At 38.5% G+C, this 21167-nt stretch overlaps 1 protein-coding gene across 1 annotated transcript in view; it reads left to right on the forward strand.

Annotated features, from left to right (window-relative positions):
- Positions 1-21167, forward strand: part of LOC145998725 (putative ATP-dependent RNA helicase DDX23) — a 50490-nt gene that overhangs the window by 13711 nt on the left and 15612 nt on the right. The window contains exons 5-12 of the mRNA XM_083135240.1: positions 3776-3992; positions 5787-5911; positions 6794-6930; positions 8519-8652; positions 9841-9960; positions 10513-10671; positions 15533-15656; positions 16276-16391. Coding sequence (XP_082991366.1) covers positions 3776-3992; positions 5787-5911; positions 6794-6930; positions 8519-8652; positions 9841-9960; positions 10513-10671; positions 15533-15656; positions 16276-16391 — 1132 coding nt within the window. The remainder of the gene's footprint in view (positions 1-3775; positions 3993-5786; positions 5912-6793; positions 6931-8518; positions 8653-9840; positions 9961-10512; positions 10672-15532; positions 15657-16275; positions 16392-21167) is intronic.

Below are 21167 nucleotides of genomic sequence, written 5' to 3' on the forward strand. Positions count from 1 at the left end.
GTGTTTCCCTCAGGTACCCATGTCATTCGATGCTTGGTGGACGCCGGTGCCGCTTTCAACGTTAGAAAAGTTCCCGGATTTGAACTGGCCAGGGATCGAACCCAGGACCTTTAGCATGGTAGTCAGATGCGTTACCAACTGAGCCACCGTGGCATATTTCCCGTGGTAATTTCGTGCTGACGGGTGACACCTGGGTTTGTTGATAAATATTGTTCATAATATCTGTTACTTTCAGATGTCAAAAGTTCCATAATTCGTTCATCAAAATACAGTCTAAAAACATACAACGGAGTGAAGTTGGCTGAGATGTTACGAACTTTCGGCCCCAGATTGCCTTGAAACTGTGGGCCTGTAGGCCCCACACTGCCTGCCCCTGGCCGCTGCCATGTCTCTGGAAGAAATTCTTATCCTCTGAATCGCTTGATTCATTTCCACTCGAGTCACTAACACGTTCACCCCTATCACGTACAATTTCCCGCAACTCCTCGTCGCTTTCCAATTCCCATCTGTGTCAAAACCATCTAGTATATTGTTTACCTCCCGCTCCAAATCCTCTAGCTGTATAGTCAAACTCATGTTCACACAACACACACACACACACACACACACACACACACACACACAAATAGTAAAAAATACCTCTCACTACATTCCTACGATGATCAAAACATGAAAAAATATCTCACTCCACTCGCAAACATGCGATGACTATGCACACGACATTACTGCAACGATTCTGTGAACTGAAATGAAGCGTCGTTTTAAAAGTAAAAGGGACAGTCAGCTGAAAAAATTACATGATTTATTTTTAGCCCTGATCCTTTCTCTTACCCCCCCCCCCCCATAATTTTCCTTCTGGAAGAGGAGTGGTTGTCTTCTGAAGCAAGCATTGTGCAAAGTCCATATCACCCGCTGAAAAGTTATCACCGCAAACACTTTTGACAACAATGCTCCTTCCCCCTCCAGCCATGACCTGCTTCGGCATGTTGAGAAGGAAAACATTAGACAAGTGATTTCCTCAAAACGTCGCTTTCCTGGCATGAGATTGTAAACAAGCATTTACAATGGTGCCAATTCACTTCTGTGAGCGTTGTCATTCGATGCCTCTTTTACTGCGATGACAAAGATTGGGTGTAAATTTAACAGCTGCTGCTGACGTAATTGCACCAGCGTCCCTGTCGATGCATATTGGAACATGGTTTCAAGTTCCAGCCACTTGAAGGCATGAGAATCGAAAGTGAACAGGGTTGCAAGGCGACGAAAAAATGTTCTGTTCCATCGGTCAGCATATGACGGATCGGGACTGTAAAGGTTAACCAACAAAAATTACGAGGGTCATTCAGAAAGTAACCGCAGTTTGGCTGTAAATAAAAAACCTGCACAGATACAACAAATTTTTACTTTACATCTGAAAGGTACAACTGTCCTCTATTTTTCAACATAGTCGCCATGTAAATTCAAGCACGTGTCGTAGCTTTTCACCAACTTACAAATTTCTTCTTCATAAAACTCGGCTGCCTGGGAATTCAACCAACCTGTCACAGCATTTTGAAGATCCTCATTGTCAGCGAAGTGATGTGCCCCAAGCCACTTCTTCATGTGAATGAACAGATGAAAATCAGAAGGAGCCAAGTCCAGGCTGTACGGGGATGATCAAACAAAAGATCTTGTGTTCGCCAAGCAGTGTGAGGGTGAGCATTGTCATGCACGAACACAACCCAAGATGTCAGCAGACAGCGACGTTTGTTCTGGATGGCTCTTCCCAGTTTCTGCAAAGTGTTACAGTAATCTTCAGAAGTGATTGTTGTACCATGTTCACGATGAATGTCTGCCGCTTACAGATTTTTGCCCAAAGAAATCTTATCACTCCGCATACCTCGCATTTGGCGGGATTTTCGATGGCAGCACACATTTTGTGACGTTATAACCAGCACACTCGCGGCACTATGATGATCTCACTAGCACAGCTGGAAGCTTACTGAATCACAGATTGTGTGATGTAACAACAGTTGCACTCTGCCAAGTACTACTAGTGCCACGCCACAACAACAGTTACTTTCCGAATGACCCTTGTACTAGCATCTGTAGCCTGTATGCTTCACAGACGACAAATCAAGTCAAACTTTGCTACATTTATAAAGTGTCACCCAACACGTAGCACACTTTTGTTAATGCTTTTAATGCATTCAACCTATGTCACCTACTCAACTTTTTTTCCATTTGTTAGCAGACAAACCTTAAATTTTTTTGTGTGAAATGTTGCACACGTAATGCTGGAATTGCAAGTTGCGAAGTGAGGCTAAAATGTCTTGTATGAAATATTTATTAAGTCACCAATGTTGGTGATACAGACAGTGACATGGTAAAACACTCTGCACACAGTTATGATCATTTCAATGTAGGTATAGAGAAGGCTGATCAGGCTATATCCGACCAATTTTGCAGTGCAGCTGACATGTGTGTAGTTACGCCAGAACCTTGAAACCAATGTTGTGTCTGAGCTTGCAGTTGCCGGAGCTTTGTGTTCGTGCTAGTGAAATGCCGCCGAAAATTAACGATTTAACGAAGGGTACATCGTTGCTCCATGCACATTTTTCATACAACCGAATAGCGAAACAGTGTTTGGAAAATGGTTTAACCATCGGAGTGACCACAGCTAAATATATCGTAGCTAGGCAAACACAAATGGTGCACATGCATAAACATTCACCAACAAAAGGGGCCCATTCGAGGTTGACAGCGAAAGTGTCGCTTGAGATGCTTTGTGGAATTCAACGAATTGCAGTCCAGAATCCACCACCCCAACGTGACATGGCCCAGAGGTTCAATGTGGCACAGTCCACTGTCGCTGTCTTGGCCTACGGTGCGTATGTAAGGGCCGGGTTCACAACCTCCTCCCGTGCCACATTCCAGAACGCAAGACCAACTGCCGCAAACTGTACGGAAGGCACTTGGCAGGGTCAAAATGGAAGACAGTTGTCACATTGGATGAGGCCTACATTTGTCTCACTAGTAATAACATTAGGGCAATTACGTACTATGACATCTCTGGCAAGGGACGTACTGAGTTTTACGCCAATGCCGAGAAAGTTTCCCACAGGGAATGATGATTGTCACCGGTTACGGTTACAAGAGAAAGTTGGAGATACGTAAGGTGGAGGAAAACTGCCTACTTCCAGGAATCCATTATGGCCCCAATCTATCGGACAGACATCCTTCGTTTGTACGGAGCCAACAAGAACCAGGTGCAGATCCACATGGAGAAAGTGTCCAGCCACACCGTTAGATAATCCCTCCAGTTTTATCAGGACATGGAGCAGGAAACAGGAATACGTGCTATTCCCTTTCATGACATTTCTGTCAAAAGTCCTGATCCTAGTCCAATGTATTTCTGCTCATTTGGACTGTTAAAACGACGTCTACAACATCGCCGCCCCCACACCTTTACTGGCCTATGGAAAGCCTGTAAGGAGGAATGGGATGGAATTCCTATGCATGTGCTCCAACGTAGTTTGTTGCAGTTGAAATTGCGATGTCGGGAGATAGTCCATGATGCTGGTGGTCGCATAGAACACAACCAGTGGTGGTGGCACAGCTTTTCATAGGGTAAGTACACTTTACATATTGGTCAGATATAACCCAATCAACCTCTGCATAACATAATTGTTGATTTTCTTATTGCACAGTGTGTTATTCCAAAGTATATTCTGTGCAATAATCTAAATTGAAATTTGAAATTATGCAATTTATAAATTACAGAACTATTTTTTTTTAGGAGACGTGTAGAAAGAGAGAAGAAGGAAAAGGAAGAAGATAGCCAGTTTACAAAAGATAAAGAGAAGGAAGGAGAAGCAATTAAAGAAAGGTATTTGGGACTGGTGAAAAAGAAGAGGAGAGTACGAAGGCTGAATGACCGAAAGTTTGTATTCGATTGGGATGCATCTGAAGACACTTCAGTAGACTACAATCCTCTGTACAAGGAAAGACATCAGGTTAGGTTTCTTATTTTGTTTGCAAATTAAAAATTTGTAATTTATTAAATGTTTGAGTAGCATATCACAGACTCGAGGGCAGTAGTTTGACTTTCGGAACACTTATCGTACTCCTGATAAAATATAGAATATATAACTCATGTCAGAAGTAATAATTACAGTGGTAGATATTTTATAAGCTGAACTGTGACCACTTTGAACCCAATCAATATCAATGTGGATAGTCATACCAATTCTCACCAATACCAATGCTTGAACATGATGATCATTAAAAATTGTTCAGCATATTGAATAATATTTATGTAAAAGTAGAAATGGGCCAATATGAAGATTTGGCCGATACGGATAAAAAGTGCTGATATAAAATTGTAAATGGTTCATTGACCTCTGTAATAAATGTACGATCCAATTGAACCAAGCTTTTGTAATGCACAAGAAACTGCATATTAAGGCATTTACTTTTTTAAATATACACAATGGAAATTATATGTTTATGTCCATAAAAAAATACAACGAAGTGGCACAACATTGCATAAAATTGTAAGATATTAATAGATATATCAGATCTGTAAAATTATTGGAAATTATGCCCATACCGAAAACAGTCAGATTAATCTGTCCCATCCCTATGTAAAAATATTCTGTTGCAATCTAATATTAAAATTGTTGTCAATCACAAATACCATATTTTCACACAGTACTGTTTTAATATAAATTTAAATATTTTGTTTATTGCTATAATTCCTGGCATAATTCAACTCAATCAAACTGTTACAAGTCATTTTTATGGACTCTGTTAGTTAACTAAGCTTCTGAGAAGTATCAGTGAATAAATTTCAACTTTTTTTTTCTGATACACATACATCAGCAAATATATAGATTGTGTTTTGTTTCTGCCAGGAATAAAAAGTGCAATGGTTCCCCTGAGACCAGGAGACAATATTGTACCGATCTGATGTAAAATGCCAAACATTTCACAAAGAACCTTAATGAGTCAGACACCTTTTTAATTAAAATATTACTTTAATGTGTTTTGTCCTGGAAAAGCAGACTGTACGTTATAAATTTATTTTACAAAACCAGGGTATATAAAGTAAACTTATATATCCATAAAAAGAAGTTGAAAATTTTTGAAAGTGTGCACCCTATTACACACAATTTCTTACAGGTTAACTAAAAAAGAGCTTGCAAATTATTAAGAAATAAATACAAGTTTTACTTTCATGTGGTTTAAGATGTTTCAAATCTGTTGCCTGGTTCTTCTTCAGGGTTACCCAATAAGATCACATTAAAAAGGTAAAAATGAATATAACAATGGTTGAAAGAATAAATGTTTAAGATCACCAAAGACTGCTTCATCGATCTTGCAACACCAATGCCGCAGGGCAGTAACGTCAGATTGCTAAACCATATGCAAGTGAAACTTGTATTTCTATTACATGGTATTTATAAAAATATTGGATAGAAATAACACCAATATGACTGTTGGTTGGTACTGATCATTGTGTCTCATCTCTACAATAATGATCAAAATGTGATTCTTCTTTGGTAAACTTGCTCAACATGTTTGTACTGCATGCAAGGAACTTAGGCATTTGTTTTTCTAAACATATTTAGGTTATTGAAATATGGATTAGTTCCAGATTAATTTTTTTTAAGTGTGGTAATATTTGTAAAATATTAAAAGGCAAGTAAATTGATATTCTGAGAGAAATGTTTCAGTTCAAGATTTGTTCAAGGTGAATTGTCACAGTTTCTTGCTAACGTTCTTTTCATCATTCATCATTAAAATAGGTGCAGTTCTTTGGTCGTGGCCATGTAGCAGGTATTGACATCAAAGCTCAGAAGAGGGACCAGTCAAAATTTTATGGTGAACTTTTGGAAAGAAGAAGAACGGAAGCTGAGAAGGAGCAAGAGAAGTAAGCATTTTGTTTTTTTAAGAACAAAGTATACTTTGCAAGATTCACAAATAAATTGTAATTCTTAGAGCTACAAGGTTTTACATCAAAACATGAAGTAAACTGTCATCCATGCATCGTAATATTAACTTTCATGAAAATAAACCTTTTTTTATTTTTTTTATTTTTTGATGTGTCACTGTGAGAGTTTCGTGTGATGTGTGTTCATTGCAGGAAATAAATTCTGTAGTTATACTGTTAATTAAGCATTTTTTTAAAAAAATATGTATATATTGCAAGCCTACCTGATAGCATAGTGGTATAGCTGCCTTCTTGTTATCAAGTGGTTCTGGGTTACAGTCATGTCTGACGTACCTGCTAACCAGTAGGTTAAGAAACACAGTACAATGACTTTGAGAAGGGGTTGAAGCCTAGGATTTTTTTTTCTGTGCTGTGTTTTTAACCTACTGGTTCCTGGATAAGTAAGACATAATTATTCCAGCACATGGTGTTAAGAATTAAAAAATAATAATTCTGCGTACATTGTTTTAGATCCAACTTTAGGCTATGGGTCCAGTCCTGATTACATTATCTAAGCATAAGGGAGACTTAAACAAAAACAAAATTGCTTCAAGCATTGTAAAATTCTCTCTTCAAAATGGATAAAGGAACAAATGTAAGACAAGAAGGATGTGAATACTGAGTTTCTTGACATTTTGTGCATTATATTTACACAAGTTGTACTCTGCTTTGTCTTCAATTTTTATGTGCATTTTATCTGTGTTACTGAGTTGTGGACACTCATCATATCATAGCATTAATATGGTTTACTACAATTGTATTGGACTATTATATTACAGTATAAGAAAAGTAATAATTGTAATTTTTCTTTTGTGTTTAAAGAGTGAGGTTAAAGAAGCTTCGAAAGAAGGAAGAAAAGCAACGATGGGATGATCGACATTGGTCAGAAAAGTCAATGACTGAAATGACAGAACGTGATTGGCGTATTTTTCGTGAAGATTACAACATTACTATTAAAGGTAAGAACTATTTCTGGAAACTTTATTTTTAAAGAAGAAGAATGGTGTCTTCGGAAGTTCATACAAGATGGAGAAAACTGGAATTGCTTGTGCGTTACCGAGATGTGCACTATAAAACCAGTGTGTTGCTGATCAGTTATACCATACTGTCCAAAACAAAACACAATTAGTCGGCGATCACCAAAAAAAATTCATATAAATATTCTTAATCACATCCATGACAGGTACAAAAGTAATGTAAAATTAGGGATGGAACCTATTAATCGGTACTTTATCGGTATTGTCCGAAATAGGCTATCGGTTTATCGGTAAAATTACTGATTATTTTACCGATCCGATATATCGATAAATATCTGATAATTTTGTGCAAGATTCTGCCATTTTGTTGTAATTTTTATGAATAATCTCCATGCCCTACTTTCTAAAAAAGTAAATGTCTAAATATGCAATTTCTTTTGCACTGCAGTCACCTTGAAACACACATTTATTAAGGAGGTCAATGAACCTTTCAGGTTCTTCAAGGACCATTTCTAATTTTATATCGGTATCGGTAAATTTTATATCGGTACTTTATCAGTATCAGCCAAAATTTCATATCAGCCCATCCCTATGTAAAATAAAAATAAATAAAAATACTAGGGCTGAGCCGATGCCAATGTATCGGTATCGGAAAGTATCGGTTGAAATTCATCTACCGATACTTTTCTGGCATTTTGGTCTTTCGTGGGGTCCACAAAAATGCCACGCAACACTTTCGCGGAGTCTAATTATCGTGGAAATTATGCAAACTTGAAAAACCAATTTTGCCAGAAAAACTATATTTTGTAATTACGTAGCATCTATTTTAATATTCTGATGTAATTCTTGATTATTCTAAAGCAAATTTATTGGTAAATTGATGCATATAGTTTGAGAAGAATATTTACATACGAATTTTGGTCAGTGTTTTGAAAAATAATTAATTATTGCAATTTTGAAGTATCTGTGGGAATTGGTCAGGTGATCGGCATTGGTATCGGCTCAGCCCTAAAAAATACTACAATTAGTGCTGAGTTGACACTGATTTTATTGGCTGGATTTTATATGCTGATACCGGCTGATAATTTGTCGGTGTTTTGGAATTTTCAAGACCCTCAAAAGTGCTGCATGACATTTAGCGAAGTCCAATTACCCTGGAAATGATGCAGATTTAGAATTTTCCATTTATTTTGCACAAATATTTTGTGATTGAACGACAGATATTTTAATATTTTGTGGTAATTCTTAAATCTTTTGAATCAAAATTTTGGTAAATTGATGCTCATAATTGGAATAGAACACACACACACGCACACACTAATATTACTAAATATTTTGAACATTTTAATGGTTACATTTTTTCAAACATCAATATTGAAGTGGTATGACCTCAGACCTAATTATAATTCAATGTTACTTTTTACATGGCTTGCAGTTTCTGAAGGGGAAAATTCTTTTACTCTCACAGTTCTCTTTCTTCTTGTTGAAGGTCTCTTTATTTGTAGTAGTAAAAGGTTGAATCTTAATCCCTTGTTTGATTTTGTAAATAAAAGTTAAATTTTTTTTTAAGGTGGACGTATTCCTGATCCAATTAGATCCTGGAAGGAATCTGGCATACCTCCCGAGATACTGTCTATCATAGATGAGGTTGGTTACAAGGAAGCAACACCAATTCAGAGACAAGCTATCCCTATTGGACTCCAGGTAATCGATGAAAATTTACAGCATATACTGAAAACAGAATTGACTTCGTGATATATTTACCTTTATTTTCAAACTCTATTTCATCATAATTATGAATTATTTTTCTGTATGTCTTGATCTTGAATTTTGCATTGGACAAACTTTGATAGAATCTTAACAGTTTGTTTTTACCGTCAATAAAATGTAATGAAGTTTTTTAGCACCATATTGAACTTGAAATTGTTGAAGTTAGGTACCATTTCCTACCTTTTCTTTCATTTTTTTTCATTCTTATAATATATCTTCATATAGGCTGTGCTGTTCAGCTTTGTATGTTTAGAGATAACAATAAAAAAGGAATTTGATTGTTGGATTACCAGCAGCCCTCCCCGGTGGCATAATGGTATGTTGTCACCTTGCAATCAAGAGTTCCTTGGTTCAGTACCCAATAGAAACACATTGGATCACATTTTAAACTGTAGGTTCTGTCCCGATTAGTCTTCCTGTCATAAAGTTGACATCACAAAATAATAACACCTCTCTTAAAAATTTCATGTTTAGCATGATTTAATGATAACAATAACCCATGCTCGACAGTGCTGGAATGGACTTGGCCTATCTCCTGACTGCCAGTCTCGCTCCCACAATCCTACCTAGACGTGTGGAGATCTTCATCCGGTAATGGGCTGCTGACGTCGAACCCTCAGCTGTTACCAGGTTACGCTACTCTTTCGTAGTTTCCCAATTTCCTCACAATGGTGGTTTGCCACCGGTCCTATACACAGGACGAAAACCTAGAGACTTAACTCAGGCAGACTCGAACCCATGCCGTCCCACAGTCTGAGTCCAAAGCGCAGCACCTTAGACCGCACGGCCACGGAGGAGGACGATTTAATAATAATCATAATTTTTATTCACCCTGTATGCGACCATGGCTCCACCCTTGCGCTTGTCCAGTTCATAGGCTCAGAACAAAAGAAATTGTTTTCTATATTGTCCAGTTGCCAGAAGATCACATGATTCACAGCAGAGCACAAACACAGTAGTGCTATTTTTTTGTGAAGGACTGTAAAACTCAACCTCGATTACTGGAAGTTTCTTAAATGAATTCACTGCTACTAGTGAAGGTGTAATAGAAGTTTCAGTGATTACTTGTGTTACATACTATAGTTAAGTTGTTCCTTAAATATATATTTACCTTTGTTACAGAATCGTGACATTATCGGAGTGGCAGAAACAGGCTCAGGAAAAACATTGGCTTTCCTCATCCCCTTGTTGATGTGGATTCAATCACTACCAAAGATAGAAAGGGTTGAAGATGCTGATCAGGTAATAAGGTGTTTAGATTACTGTACACTGATCACTGTTCTATTAAATTAGCTTGATGTTTTTGCAGTTCTGAGTGTCTGTCTTCCATTTGAAAACTTTTAATAGCAAATGTGTCCATTGTTGAACATCTTCCTGAATATTCACTTAACATCACTAGTCCTAATACAATATCTTACAATATTCAGGTAGACACATAGATTGAAAAGAAGTTCCAGACACTGGGAATTATTCCATTATCGTCTCTACCCTACTGATGAATTCTGGTATATGAGTTGAGAAATTGAATGCTTATTCTCAGAATTGAATTGCAAGTTTCCATAGATCAGGATTTGCAATCATTGAGTTGATCGTGATATGTATTCTTAGCTTAGATGAGAGTAATAGGAAGATTTTGGACAAGGTTGTTGGCTGAATGTCTATTTTGGACATAGAAGAAATCACATGATATTTTATTTGTGATTATCCTGGCTTCTTTCCATCAATATGCGAAAATATTTTTCTTGTAGTTGTTGGAAAGTCGAACCTTTAAAATATATATTTGTTTATTCGCAGGGACCTTATTCCATAATCCTAGCTCCAACTCGAGAATTGGCACAGCAGATAGAAGATGAAACTAATAAATTTGGACAGCCTTTGGGAATAAGGACTGTAGTTGTAGTTGGTGGTCTTTCCCGAGAAGAGCAAGGTTTCAAGCTACGCATGGGATGTGAGGTAAGTACAAATTTTTGTGTATGCTATATTTACTCATGTATAATGCACACTTTTTTCCAAAAATTTTTGCCCTCAAAAACTGTGGTGCATATTATACACGGAATAATTTGGACAGTCAGCATGAAACCGTGCATGTTTTCACTGTGTCGCTGAGTATGACACGTACTGTATATATCAACAGGCGCAAATACAAATTGCCAGGTTTCTGGAAAACACTATAAAAGTGAAATGACCATTTTCCATGATCTTTCACTTTGTAACGGAAAGTTTTGCAACACAGAAAAGCGACATCGTTCTGTGAGAATTCGAGAATGTATGTGTCACACAGAATGTGTATCAGGTGTGTATACTTGTTGGGCAAGAAATAATAGAAAATAACTTCCTGAGCTCTGCAAATCAATAACATAATTTTCATCGCTAGGGGCATGCATATTTCGTTTTTAATGAAAAAACGAAATTTGAAAAACACATTGTAGTGTTAATTTTTCATTTTTTTTGAAAGGTGAGAGATGCATTTTGTGACCATATTTTGTCACGAAATAATGCGAAATGAACTGCAAAAAGCGAAATTAACTCTTAAACACGAAATTCAGGGTTTATTCACCGACGCGACACCTTCTGAGGTCTGAATTATCCTGAGAGTTATGCAATTCCCGGAAAATTAATTAATTCTGCTGTTAATATTGGAGAAGCAAAAATGGACTCCTTTACACAGAAATAAACTTAAAACTCTGATAACTACATAAATGTGCTATTAGAAGTGAAATGTTAATTCTGTGGAATAAGTGTAGTTTTTAAATGAAATTTAGGATTATATTCACAAATTTAAAACCAATACGTCTTTTTATATACCACTTTTCATCCATTTTTTCACTGCTATAACACCGATATTTTATTTTATTTACCGCTTTTGAACCCGAAATTGGCTCAGTTTTTGTACCGAAATTTTGCTTTTTTATTTACCAAAAATATGTGCCTCTATTGATCACACTTTCTTCTACTACAGAATAAACAAGTTGGTTACCGAAGTGAAATCTTAGGGATGCTAAATCCATACGAGATATAATTGCTTGTCGCTTTTCCTCATCAAAAACCAGTGTGCGCATTATACACACGTAAACATTCTAACTTCATTTATTTATGCATGAGGTAATGGATTGTAGATTATTTCAATGTTGCTCAAATGGCATGATCTGTATTCTGAAATCTCTAGGTCCTGGGTAATAATGGAACAGGAACCCAAACTTTGGTTTCAGATAACAGAATTTCAGGGTAACAGAATTTCAGTTCCAGATTTTGGATATGGATACCCAGTTAAATGATTGTCAGTGATGAAGAAATGGCACACAGCCAGGTGCAGTTGGCCCTATAGCACACAGGATCAGTGAACACCCAGTAATATACGATAGTCAACTCGAGAATGAACAATAAACAATGTCTTTACTTTTTCACATTATTTTGCTAAAATTTTTACACAATAAGTCATGTATTTGTGTCCGTAACACGGTGAACTCTTTTGCTGAGAAAGAGAAACCGTGAGTCGTCTGCCCTGGTGCAGACCCTCAGTTGAACCCCCACAGGACAGCTCGTGCCATTGTGAAAGCTTCGTGGGGGAGCATAAGCTCAAGGAGGGAATAGGGCAAAATACATGGAAGAGGATACTGCCGAACTCTTATCTGCAACAAATGGTCATGCACAGTTCGTTCTCGCTGGTTCCTCCCTTCCAGTGTTGCCCTGTGGGGTTCAAGTTTGAAGAGCACACTTTTCATATTCAATTTTCTCTTTGTATCATTTTTGCGGCGAACTTCTTGGAATAAATGCAAGATTGTGGCAGAGATGGGCGAGTAGAAACGAATAAAAGTTGGAATTAGATATGATGAATTAAAATAAAGAGATACATTACCAAAATAGCTTGTGCATGCATTCAGAGGTTTTTCTTAAAGGTGGAAACACTTCAGGTTCGCGAAAGAGAAAGAATGGCATGAAGACGTGACTCGCTTTCGCTCGGTGTCAAACTGTCAAATGTCTCAAGTTTGTTAGTTTTTGAAGTGCTTGAATACTTGTTGAAAGGTATTAAATGATGCTGCGAGTGAAGTGAGGGATGGACTTTACATAAGTTACGTCATTTGATGCAGTGTAGGCATTGCTGTCCGTGCAGGTAAGAAATGACCGCTAGAAATGCACATCATTAACGTAAACAAACTTCCTTGTCCGCTGAAAGAAAGCGTGTGCTGGTTGACCAACCCTAAATTTGTACAAAGCTGTCGCGTATCAATATAAGGGTCTCAGGTTCGATTTCTAATATGCACATGCCATTAGTTGCCATTTCCCTTTAATAATGTAGAACCAGTTCTGTTTAGTCGACATGGACGTCTGAAAGGGGAAAAGGAGGGCCGGCTCCTCTCCCTGGAAAATGAATGTTAACCAAAAATTATATATTACATGCATGTAATTTAATTTCAGTCACAGTAATTTATGGTAATTATTATAAAAGTGTTGCAGTAACTTCAGACTGAAGGAGTTTATTTTGCCCAGAGCTGAAAAAAAATCTTCCTTTTCCCTACCTGAGGACGTCCATGATTTTCCAATAAAACCTCACATTTTTCATAAAGGCACAATTTATTGTAGTTTCAGCCATAAATTTATTCGCAAACCTAATTCTCCCAGATGAAAAAATTCTGGACAAACCTTTTAAGCTCTCCCCCATCCTTTTGTTTGGTGAAGGAAGTCTGTTTTCGGAAACTGAATATGTGTCACATGACTTCAGTGAACCCCCAGGTAAATAATGCACGAGCCATGCCTGTCCTCAGCAGAGATTCTTCATTATATGCGCGTGTCCTTCCTATGCCATATTTATGTGGTTTCGGGATCAGATCCCCACTTCAATTTCTCCTCATCTTGACATTTGAGGTGGGGTTTTGCCCCCTAAAACAATTTTTTAGCTGAAACAAAAAAAACACGTACATATTACTTCCTTTGGGTCCCTCTATACACCTACCAAGTTTCATGGAAATTGGAGGGGTACTCTTAGATAACCTCCCTTGTTAGTAGTTTTATATATAAATCTGTATAATTATTGTGTTAATTTGTTTTATAATTAGTGTCTATTAGCAGCTGACTCGGTGGCCAAGTCCATTAAATGGCCCATTTGTGATCTTGCTACCTAATTTCCAGGGTTCTAGTGCCAACCTTGGCATGGGTGTTCTGTGTGAATGTCCCTTCATCAATTTCATCAAATCATCACTCATCTTCATCATTGCAGTTATCCAAAAGTGGCACAAAAGCGATGCTAAATAACCAAACTACATATAGTAGTGTGTCTTAGCACCGTTGATTTTTTTTTTTAAATTTCTTTCTTGTTTTAAATATTAACCATGGCATACTAACATTTGTTTTGACATGTACTCCAGCAGACATTCAATCTGCTGCACACTGCAGCAACACTTGTCACCATAAGCTCCACAGTGTACAACTGTACCCAGTCGTGCCATACGTTCTGATACAAAGTGATCGCCTGTCTGCTGGCACTGCAAACCCAACACGATCTAGTGGCAAGATGGTAAAACACATGTAGAAACATAGGTGTTGCCTGTTCAAGTTTGGTGTAGTCAGTAAGAGCTACGAAAGTGTGTAAAATGGACATTGAACAGAATCATGCTGCAGTGGTTGCCTTGTACAAGGCAAAGAATATGCCCGCTGAGATTTTGAAGGACCTAAAACATCTGGGCATTAACAGATAATTTGTTTGTAGCATGATCAAAAGGTTTGCTGAGACTAATTGAATTGCTGACCATGTTAGAAGTTGTCGTCCGCGGTCAGTCCGAACACCAGCTCTCGTCAAAGCCATCAGGGAGCAAATTCGATGGAATCCCTGTTGCAAGAAGTCTCTCCTCGCAAAGCAGATGAATGTGTCGACAAGAACAATGTGCCGCATCATTAACAAAGACCTTAGACTCAAAGGTTAGCGATCAACAACTGGGCATTTCCTCACAGCAGACCTAAAGCATAAGCGACAGCTGAAAGCAAAGGGAAGCTTACGGCAGCATGCTCAAAACGGCCACAGAATAATTATTGTTATGGACGAGAAAATTTTCGATGTAGAGGAGGAATCCTATAACCGCCAGAATGATCGTGTGTATGCTCAGAGTGCTCTAGAAGCTAAGCAGACGAAGAAATGTGTGCAGCATTCCCATCATCCTGCATCATCATGGTGTGTTGGGGCGTTAGCTTTGAAGGCGTCACACAGCTGCACTTTTGCGAGGAAAGTGTTAAAAACCACTGGACTAGTGTATCAACATACCATCTTAGAGCCTGTGGTGAACCCCTTAACGAAACCTTATTCCGTGGAGAGGATTCAACGTTTCTCGGCGCCGGCACACAAAGCGAAGACCACCCAGCGGTGGCTCAGGTACAATGTGCCCCACTTCATAGCAGCTGGTGATTGGCCCTCGAGCAGTCCTGATTTCAACCCACTGTACTACAAACTCTTGTCTGTGTTGGATGGCAAGGTCTGTCTAAAGCATCACCTAATTTGGAAAGTCTGAAACGGACCTTAACGAAAGCAGCCCCTGAAATTCCAATGGAGGTGAACCGTGCCGCAGTGGATGCATGGCCAGACAGACTTCGGTCTTGTGTCAAGGCAAAAGGTGCCCATTTCGAGTGAATGTTGTATTACTGTACATCTGAGAGGCACAATAAAGCTCCTTGACCTTTCAGTTGTCAACCTACGTTGACTGTTTCATTTCTACTCCCTGGCATGTGTATCAGAACTTATGGCATAACTAGGTATTAATAATAATAATACAATGTATACAACGTATTATTTTATTAATCATCATCATTGTTATACCTTTCCTTTCAGATTGTAATAGCAACACCAGGCCGTTTGATAGATGTTCTAGAAAATCGATATTTAGTATTGAATCAGTGTACGTACATTGTACTGGATGAAGCCGACAGAATGATTGATATGGGTTTTGAACCAGGTATGTTAAAATAACACAGATATTTGATGTAATAAAATTAATTATAAATTAAATGTAAACTGTGTGAATGCACAGTACAGTGCATCCTCAATTTTATGTTTTTCAGGGGCATGTGGATAAGAATTTTTAAGGTGTGGAACTTCAAAGTTGTGAAAATTTCTTAACTTGTTGCTTTCTTGGAACCAGGAATGTTAGTGTGTAATGTAGAGAAATATAAAATTGGGAATTCCACTGTATATTATCACAAATTTTTAAAGTCCATTTTATGTACAGATATGCGAACTGGTACAGTTTAAAGTGGGATTTTATCCACTATTTGTCCCAATGGGAATTGAACTTGACACCTATATTTTGTATAGTGTTACCTATATTTACAAATTAATTTTCAATAGGCATTGTAAATATATTTTAAATTTATATTAGGTAATACAATATAATCAAAGTATTACTTCTGTTCAGAGATACTGGTTAATTTGAAATAATCTGAGTATGAAATAAAATGTAATGGTAAACATAGATCAGTAATATTGAAACAGAGATAATTGGTTCATCATTACTGTATTATCTAGATATAGTTATGTGCATTTAAAGATGTTGCATTGTATTTTTCCCCTTGCAGATGTACAAAAGATTTTGGAATACATGCCAGTAACTAATCAGAAACCGGACACTGAAGATGCAGAAGATGAAATAAAACTGATGGCTAACTTCAACTCAAAAAGAAAATACAGACAGGTATGTACATCACAGGGTTTAATGATAAGTAGACTTACCAATACCTGTTCTGATATTCCTACTGATTCCCATCGATACCGATGCTAGAACATTGTAACAATTAAAAGTTGTTCTGAATATTTGTTACTATTAAAATACAAGTATTTCACTGCAATTATATCACATCAAATTACTAGGGTTGTGCTTTAAAGTATTCAAGGGATTTCATCAGAATATTAAAATATGTGTTATGTAATAACAAATCTGTTTTTTTCACACACAACTAGTGCAAATAAAAAGAAAATTGTGTTATAACAATAATCCCAAATGCTCACGTTACAACCTTACAAGCACGGCCATCTTTTGAAGGTTTGCCTACTTTTCTTTTGTAACCACAACTTATATCAAATGATGCAAATTAGTAAAGAAAAGTAAATATTTCATTCAAGTTGGAACTTCGTGTTAGGATAAGTAAATATTTCATAATAATGCATTTCTATGTTGTAGAATTTTAAAATTTTACATAAATTTCCAAATGTTTGCCAGTCAAGTAAAACCAAGGGAAATTTTAGTTACAGAAAATCATGACCTGATCATTGAGCATAATAATTAAGGATGGGCCAATACCGATAAAGTACAAACATAAATTTTACCGATTCTGATAACTGATATTCTATGGATCCAATATATAATTCCAAATGGTTGTTGAAGAACCTGAGTGGTTCTTTGATCTTAATAAAAAATAAACGTGTGTTTCGAGGTGACTCCAGTGCAAATGAAGTTGCAAAAGAAATTTATTTACACATTTACTGTTTTAAAAAGTAGGGCATTGATAAAAAATTATAATAAAATGGCACAATTTTGCACTAAATTATAAGATATTTATAGATATATTGTACTGCGCACCTTTATTTTGTTATTATTAGTAGATTATGCTATTGATTTTTCGTATTTTCGTTCCATTGGCAAGCCCATCATTTTTTTTTCTCTTCGTTTTTCTTAGTCGACCGTTTCTTGTATTTTTCTTTGTCGACCCAGAAGACAGAGAGGCCGTACGGCTACCCCAACTCCTACATTCCAGCGACACCCCAGAATCCAGTATCACCAAACCCCCATATAATTAACATAAACTTTACATTGTCATAATTTTGTTCAAATAATTAATAATCGGATCCTCTATCCATTGCATAGGCGTGATGAGTTTTTATACATGGAATAATAGAGTGCAATAGCTTCAACATAGATTTTATACAGGAACAGTTAGGGGTAAAGAAGGACACAAGTTGGCAGTTGTGTATGTTGTGAAAAGAGGGGTCTCCAAGAAGTGACTTTTTTCTTCTTCTTTTTGTGCAACATGTTAATTGGAACCATGAAAGACGGGTGACCATTGGTCCAAGGGAGGACAGAGGAGCCAAAGGGCGATAAAACTGACGAACTGATTGGCTATCTCTTCCCCTTCTTTAAGAAAATTGTGCTGGAAGAGAAAAACGTGCGTTTTCCAAGAGAGTGTGTTTTGAGATCTGACGAGAGGAGGATTGTGAAATTGTGTTAAGTGAGGGAAGGAGAAGAACTTTCGTTGTCCTTTGTGTCCTGTGGTGAAGTGGATAGAACACAAGTACAGTGGATGGGAAGACTCATCTTCCGTTGAGTTGTGCTACGCCGAGGGGAGATAGCTGATCCAGACAAGTAAGTGAAGCCCGACTTCAGTAGTGCCAGTGGCATTTCTTACTATCGCCCGCGTCTACTAGACCCTCACGGACTGAGAAAATGTGAAGTTAAGCGTGTGGACCTAAAATTTATCTAGTTGAATCTGGAACGTGCACGAACTGAACTAAACTCAAAATTTCAAATAGCTATTTCAATTTTTTTTCTTGGCCAATGGGGTTTTAGTTTATGGAAAAAAAAAATGGGTGGGAAAGTTGTACCTATTGATTTTGTTTATTTAATTCTAGAATAGATTATAGTATAAATTCACAGCTATTTATTTTTATTCTTTTTGCCAACAATAGTAATAGTGAATGGCAGCTACCCTTTCCCAGTGCCTGGTCGGAGTGGCAGCGGAGAAGAATGAACCCTGGGAGTCTCATGCTCTGAATATTCTTAACCCTTCGCTACCGCTCTGCCCAGCACAGATGGCGACCACCTATGGGGCATTTTAATCAGTTAAGATTAATTGAAAGAATCCAAGATGTACGTATGCTTAAATATTTTAAATGCCACTGTTGTGTAAAGTAAAGTTTTGTAAGGGAAAAGGGAAATACTTTTGGAAGCTGTCTGAAGTTGAAACTATGGCCGACCCGATCGCCGATGCAAAGGATCGAGGGTGCTTTTGTTTGCTTAAAAATTTAGGAGGCAACACTGTAAGGGAGAGCAGCTTTGCTTTATGACCAGCCCACCCCCTCCCCTTTCTCTAAACCCTCCGCTCAGGGCCTCTCTTTCCCCTGGTTCCGCGGGTAAATTCACGCGCCCGGTCATTTTTTTTTCTGCCTTTTTTTTTTCTTCTTTCTTTTTTTTTCGTCATCGAATCCTTCTTGTTGTTTACATTCGTATGTTGCATGGTAGTTGAAAAGAAAAGGGGATGATATGGCTTGTCAACGGTAGAACAGATGGTATTTTGATTTTTTTTTTTTATTTGTGTTGCATGATACTTTAATAAGAATTAGAACTATTGTGGTATTTTAATAGATAAAGTGTCAAAATGAATAAAAGTTTGAGAGAGAGAACAAGAAGACCGGCATATTACTACTCTCCAGAGGTCGAGAAACGCACAACCAAGCAGCAGCGTAAGGAGAGCGAGTCCATTCAGTCGGCTGGATCCATTCTCGATCACAGCACTTTTGAGGGGCAAGTAGTTCAGAACCCGGAAAACATGAGCAGACTAGAGGAACAATGTTGCAATTGCACTTACAGCAATAGTTCGGCGAGCAACGGTAGTATTCTTAATGAAATCCGAAATATGTTCGCAGAATTTCGGAAGGAGATGTGCGACCGGTTGGATGACAGAGAACAGAAAGTCAAAGAGCTGACGGAAGAACAAAATGAGATCCGAGCCGAAACTAGCAGTCTTCGAAGGGATGTGGAAGAGTTAAAAGGAGGTCAAAATGATATGGAGAAAGCTGTTCAAGAGATAAAGAGTGACCAAGCGGACGTTCGTGCCACGTTTGAACGGAGTTCTGCAACAGAAAAAAGACGTGTGGACAACGAGTTTCGTCGAATAAGAGAAGAGTTAGTCCGAGATTTTCGCGAGGAAAGTCAGATTCAAGGCACTGAGTTTCGGGAAGAAATTACTGATTTGCGAAACCAAATGTCAGCATTTCAGCAAGAAGCTGTTTCGATCTGAAGTGACCGTCAAGAACAGGCACGCGCAGATACTGCAAACATCGGAGAGTACAGTGCAGGGGCGAACGGGGGCAGTGCAAGTTCGCACATGAATGTAGAGCAGGGTCAATCTCACATATTCCAGCCACGTGAACTACAACTTCCGGTCTTCTCAGGGGGCGACAGTGAACTGAAAGCTCATCAGTATCTGAATGATTTAAAAACATACTTTGCCCTGTCGCAAATACCGCAGAAACAGCAACTCCAGGTCGCAAGTCTGTCACTAAAGGGAGCTGCGGGTTCCTGGTTCAATGCCGTTAAAAGCACGGTGCCGGACTTCACGACGTTTGTGGCCAAGTTCAAGGAGGAATACCTGAGCCAGGACACAATGCTTCGCGTCCGAGCCGAGATCTTCTCCGGGCGTTACAATCACGGCGGAAATCAATCCATCTCCGAATATTTTACCAAACTTGTGGAAAAGAACTCAATTCTTGACGATCCTATTGAGGAGAAGATTTTAGTAAAGGTAGCCACACGCCAATTTCCATGGAACGTACAGCGGTGTTTGCTGGGTGTGAAAGTCGAGACGGTGCCACAAATGCTTAATCTGTTGCGAGAAATACAGGCGACGTTGCCCCTGCGGGAGGCACAGAGGAGGCCGCGACAGGTGAACCAGTTGCAGACTTCTGCACGTCAAAACAATGACTCAAGGAGGGGGGCAGACGGGGGTTACCACACCGACCGATCCAACAATGGCCCCAGACCCAGGCGCTACGGCCAGGACTGGACGGCGGAGTCTGACAACCGAGGAAGGAGAGGGGGTCAGAGTGCATGGCCACCCCCCGGTGGAAGGGGACGACCGGCTCAGGGAGGCCGCGGTCTTCACAATCGAGATTCAGGCTTCGAAGTTAACGAGGTTTTGGTCGAAGACGAAACCCCGCCACTCCACGCCTGATTTATGGCTGCTGGAGAGAACAACACGCTGCCTATCATCTCCAGCACCTCGGATGGAAATAGAGAGGACGGAGGGAGAAGCGACCAATTAGACAGATTAAATGATAATGAATGTGAAACGCAGGTGAAGGAATATGAGATATCTAATTCAGATTATCTTCCGACCGACAATGATAAGAGTAAGGAACCCGTCAACGGCGATGCTATTTGCACCATTTTTGATGACCTCCAGGTTGATGACGTCACAAAACGAAAAGTGAAACAAACACGTTTGCCTGAAATAGAAATATTGGTTGAGGGGAGACCCTGCAAGGTTTTGGTAGATTCCGGTTCCACGGCGACGGTTCTGAGTGAAGACCTCTGGCAAGAATTAATAAAGGAAAACCCGCTTATTCCATTCCTGAAGGTGGGTGATTTACGAGTGGTGTCGGCTTTTGGAAACAAGTCCAGCAAGATTATCACCCAAGCGATGCTAAAGGTAAACATATCGGGGGCAGAATTTGAAATAGATTGCCTAATTGTCAA

This window comes from Lepisma saccharinum, chromosome 14 (assembly GCF_977018435.1).
Source record: "Lepisma saccharinum chromosome 14, izLepSacc3.1, whole genome shotgun sequence".
In the NCBI taxonomy this organism is placed as follows: Eukaryota; Metazoa; Arthropoda; class Insecta; order Zygentoma; family Lepismatidae; genus Lepisma; species Lepisma saccharinum.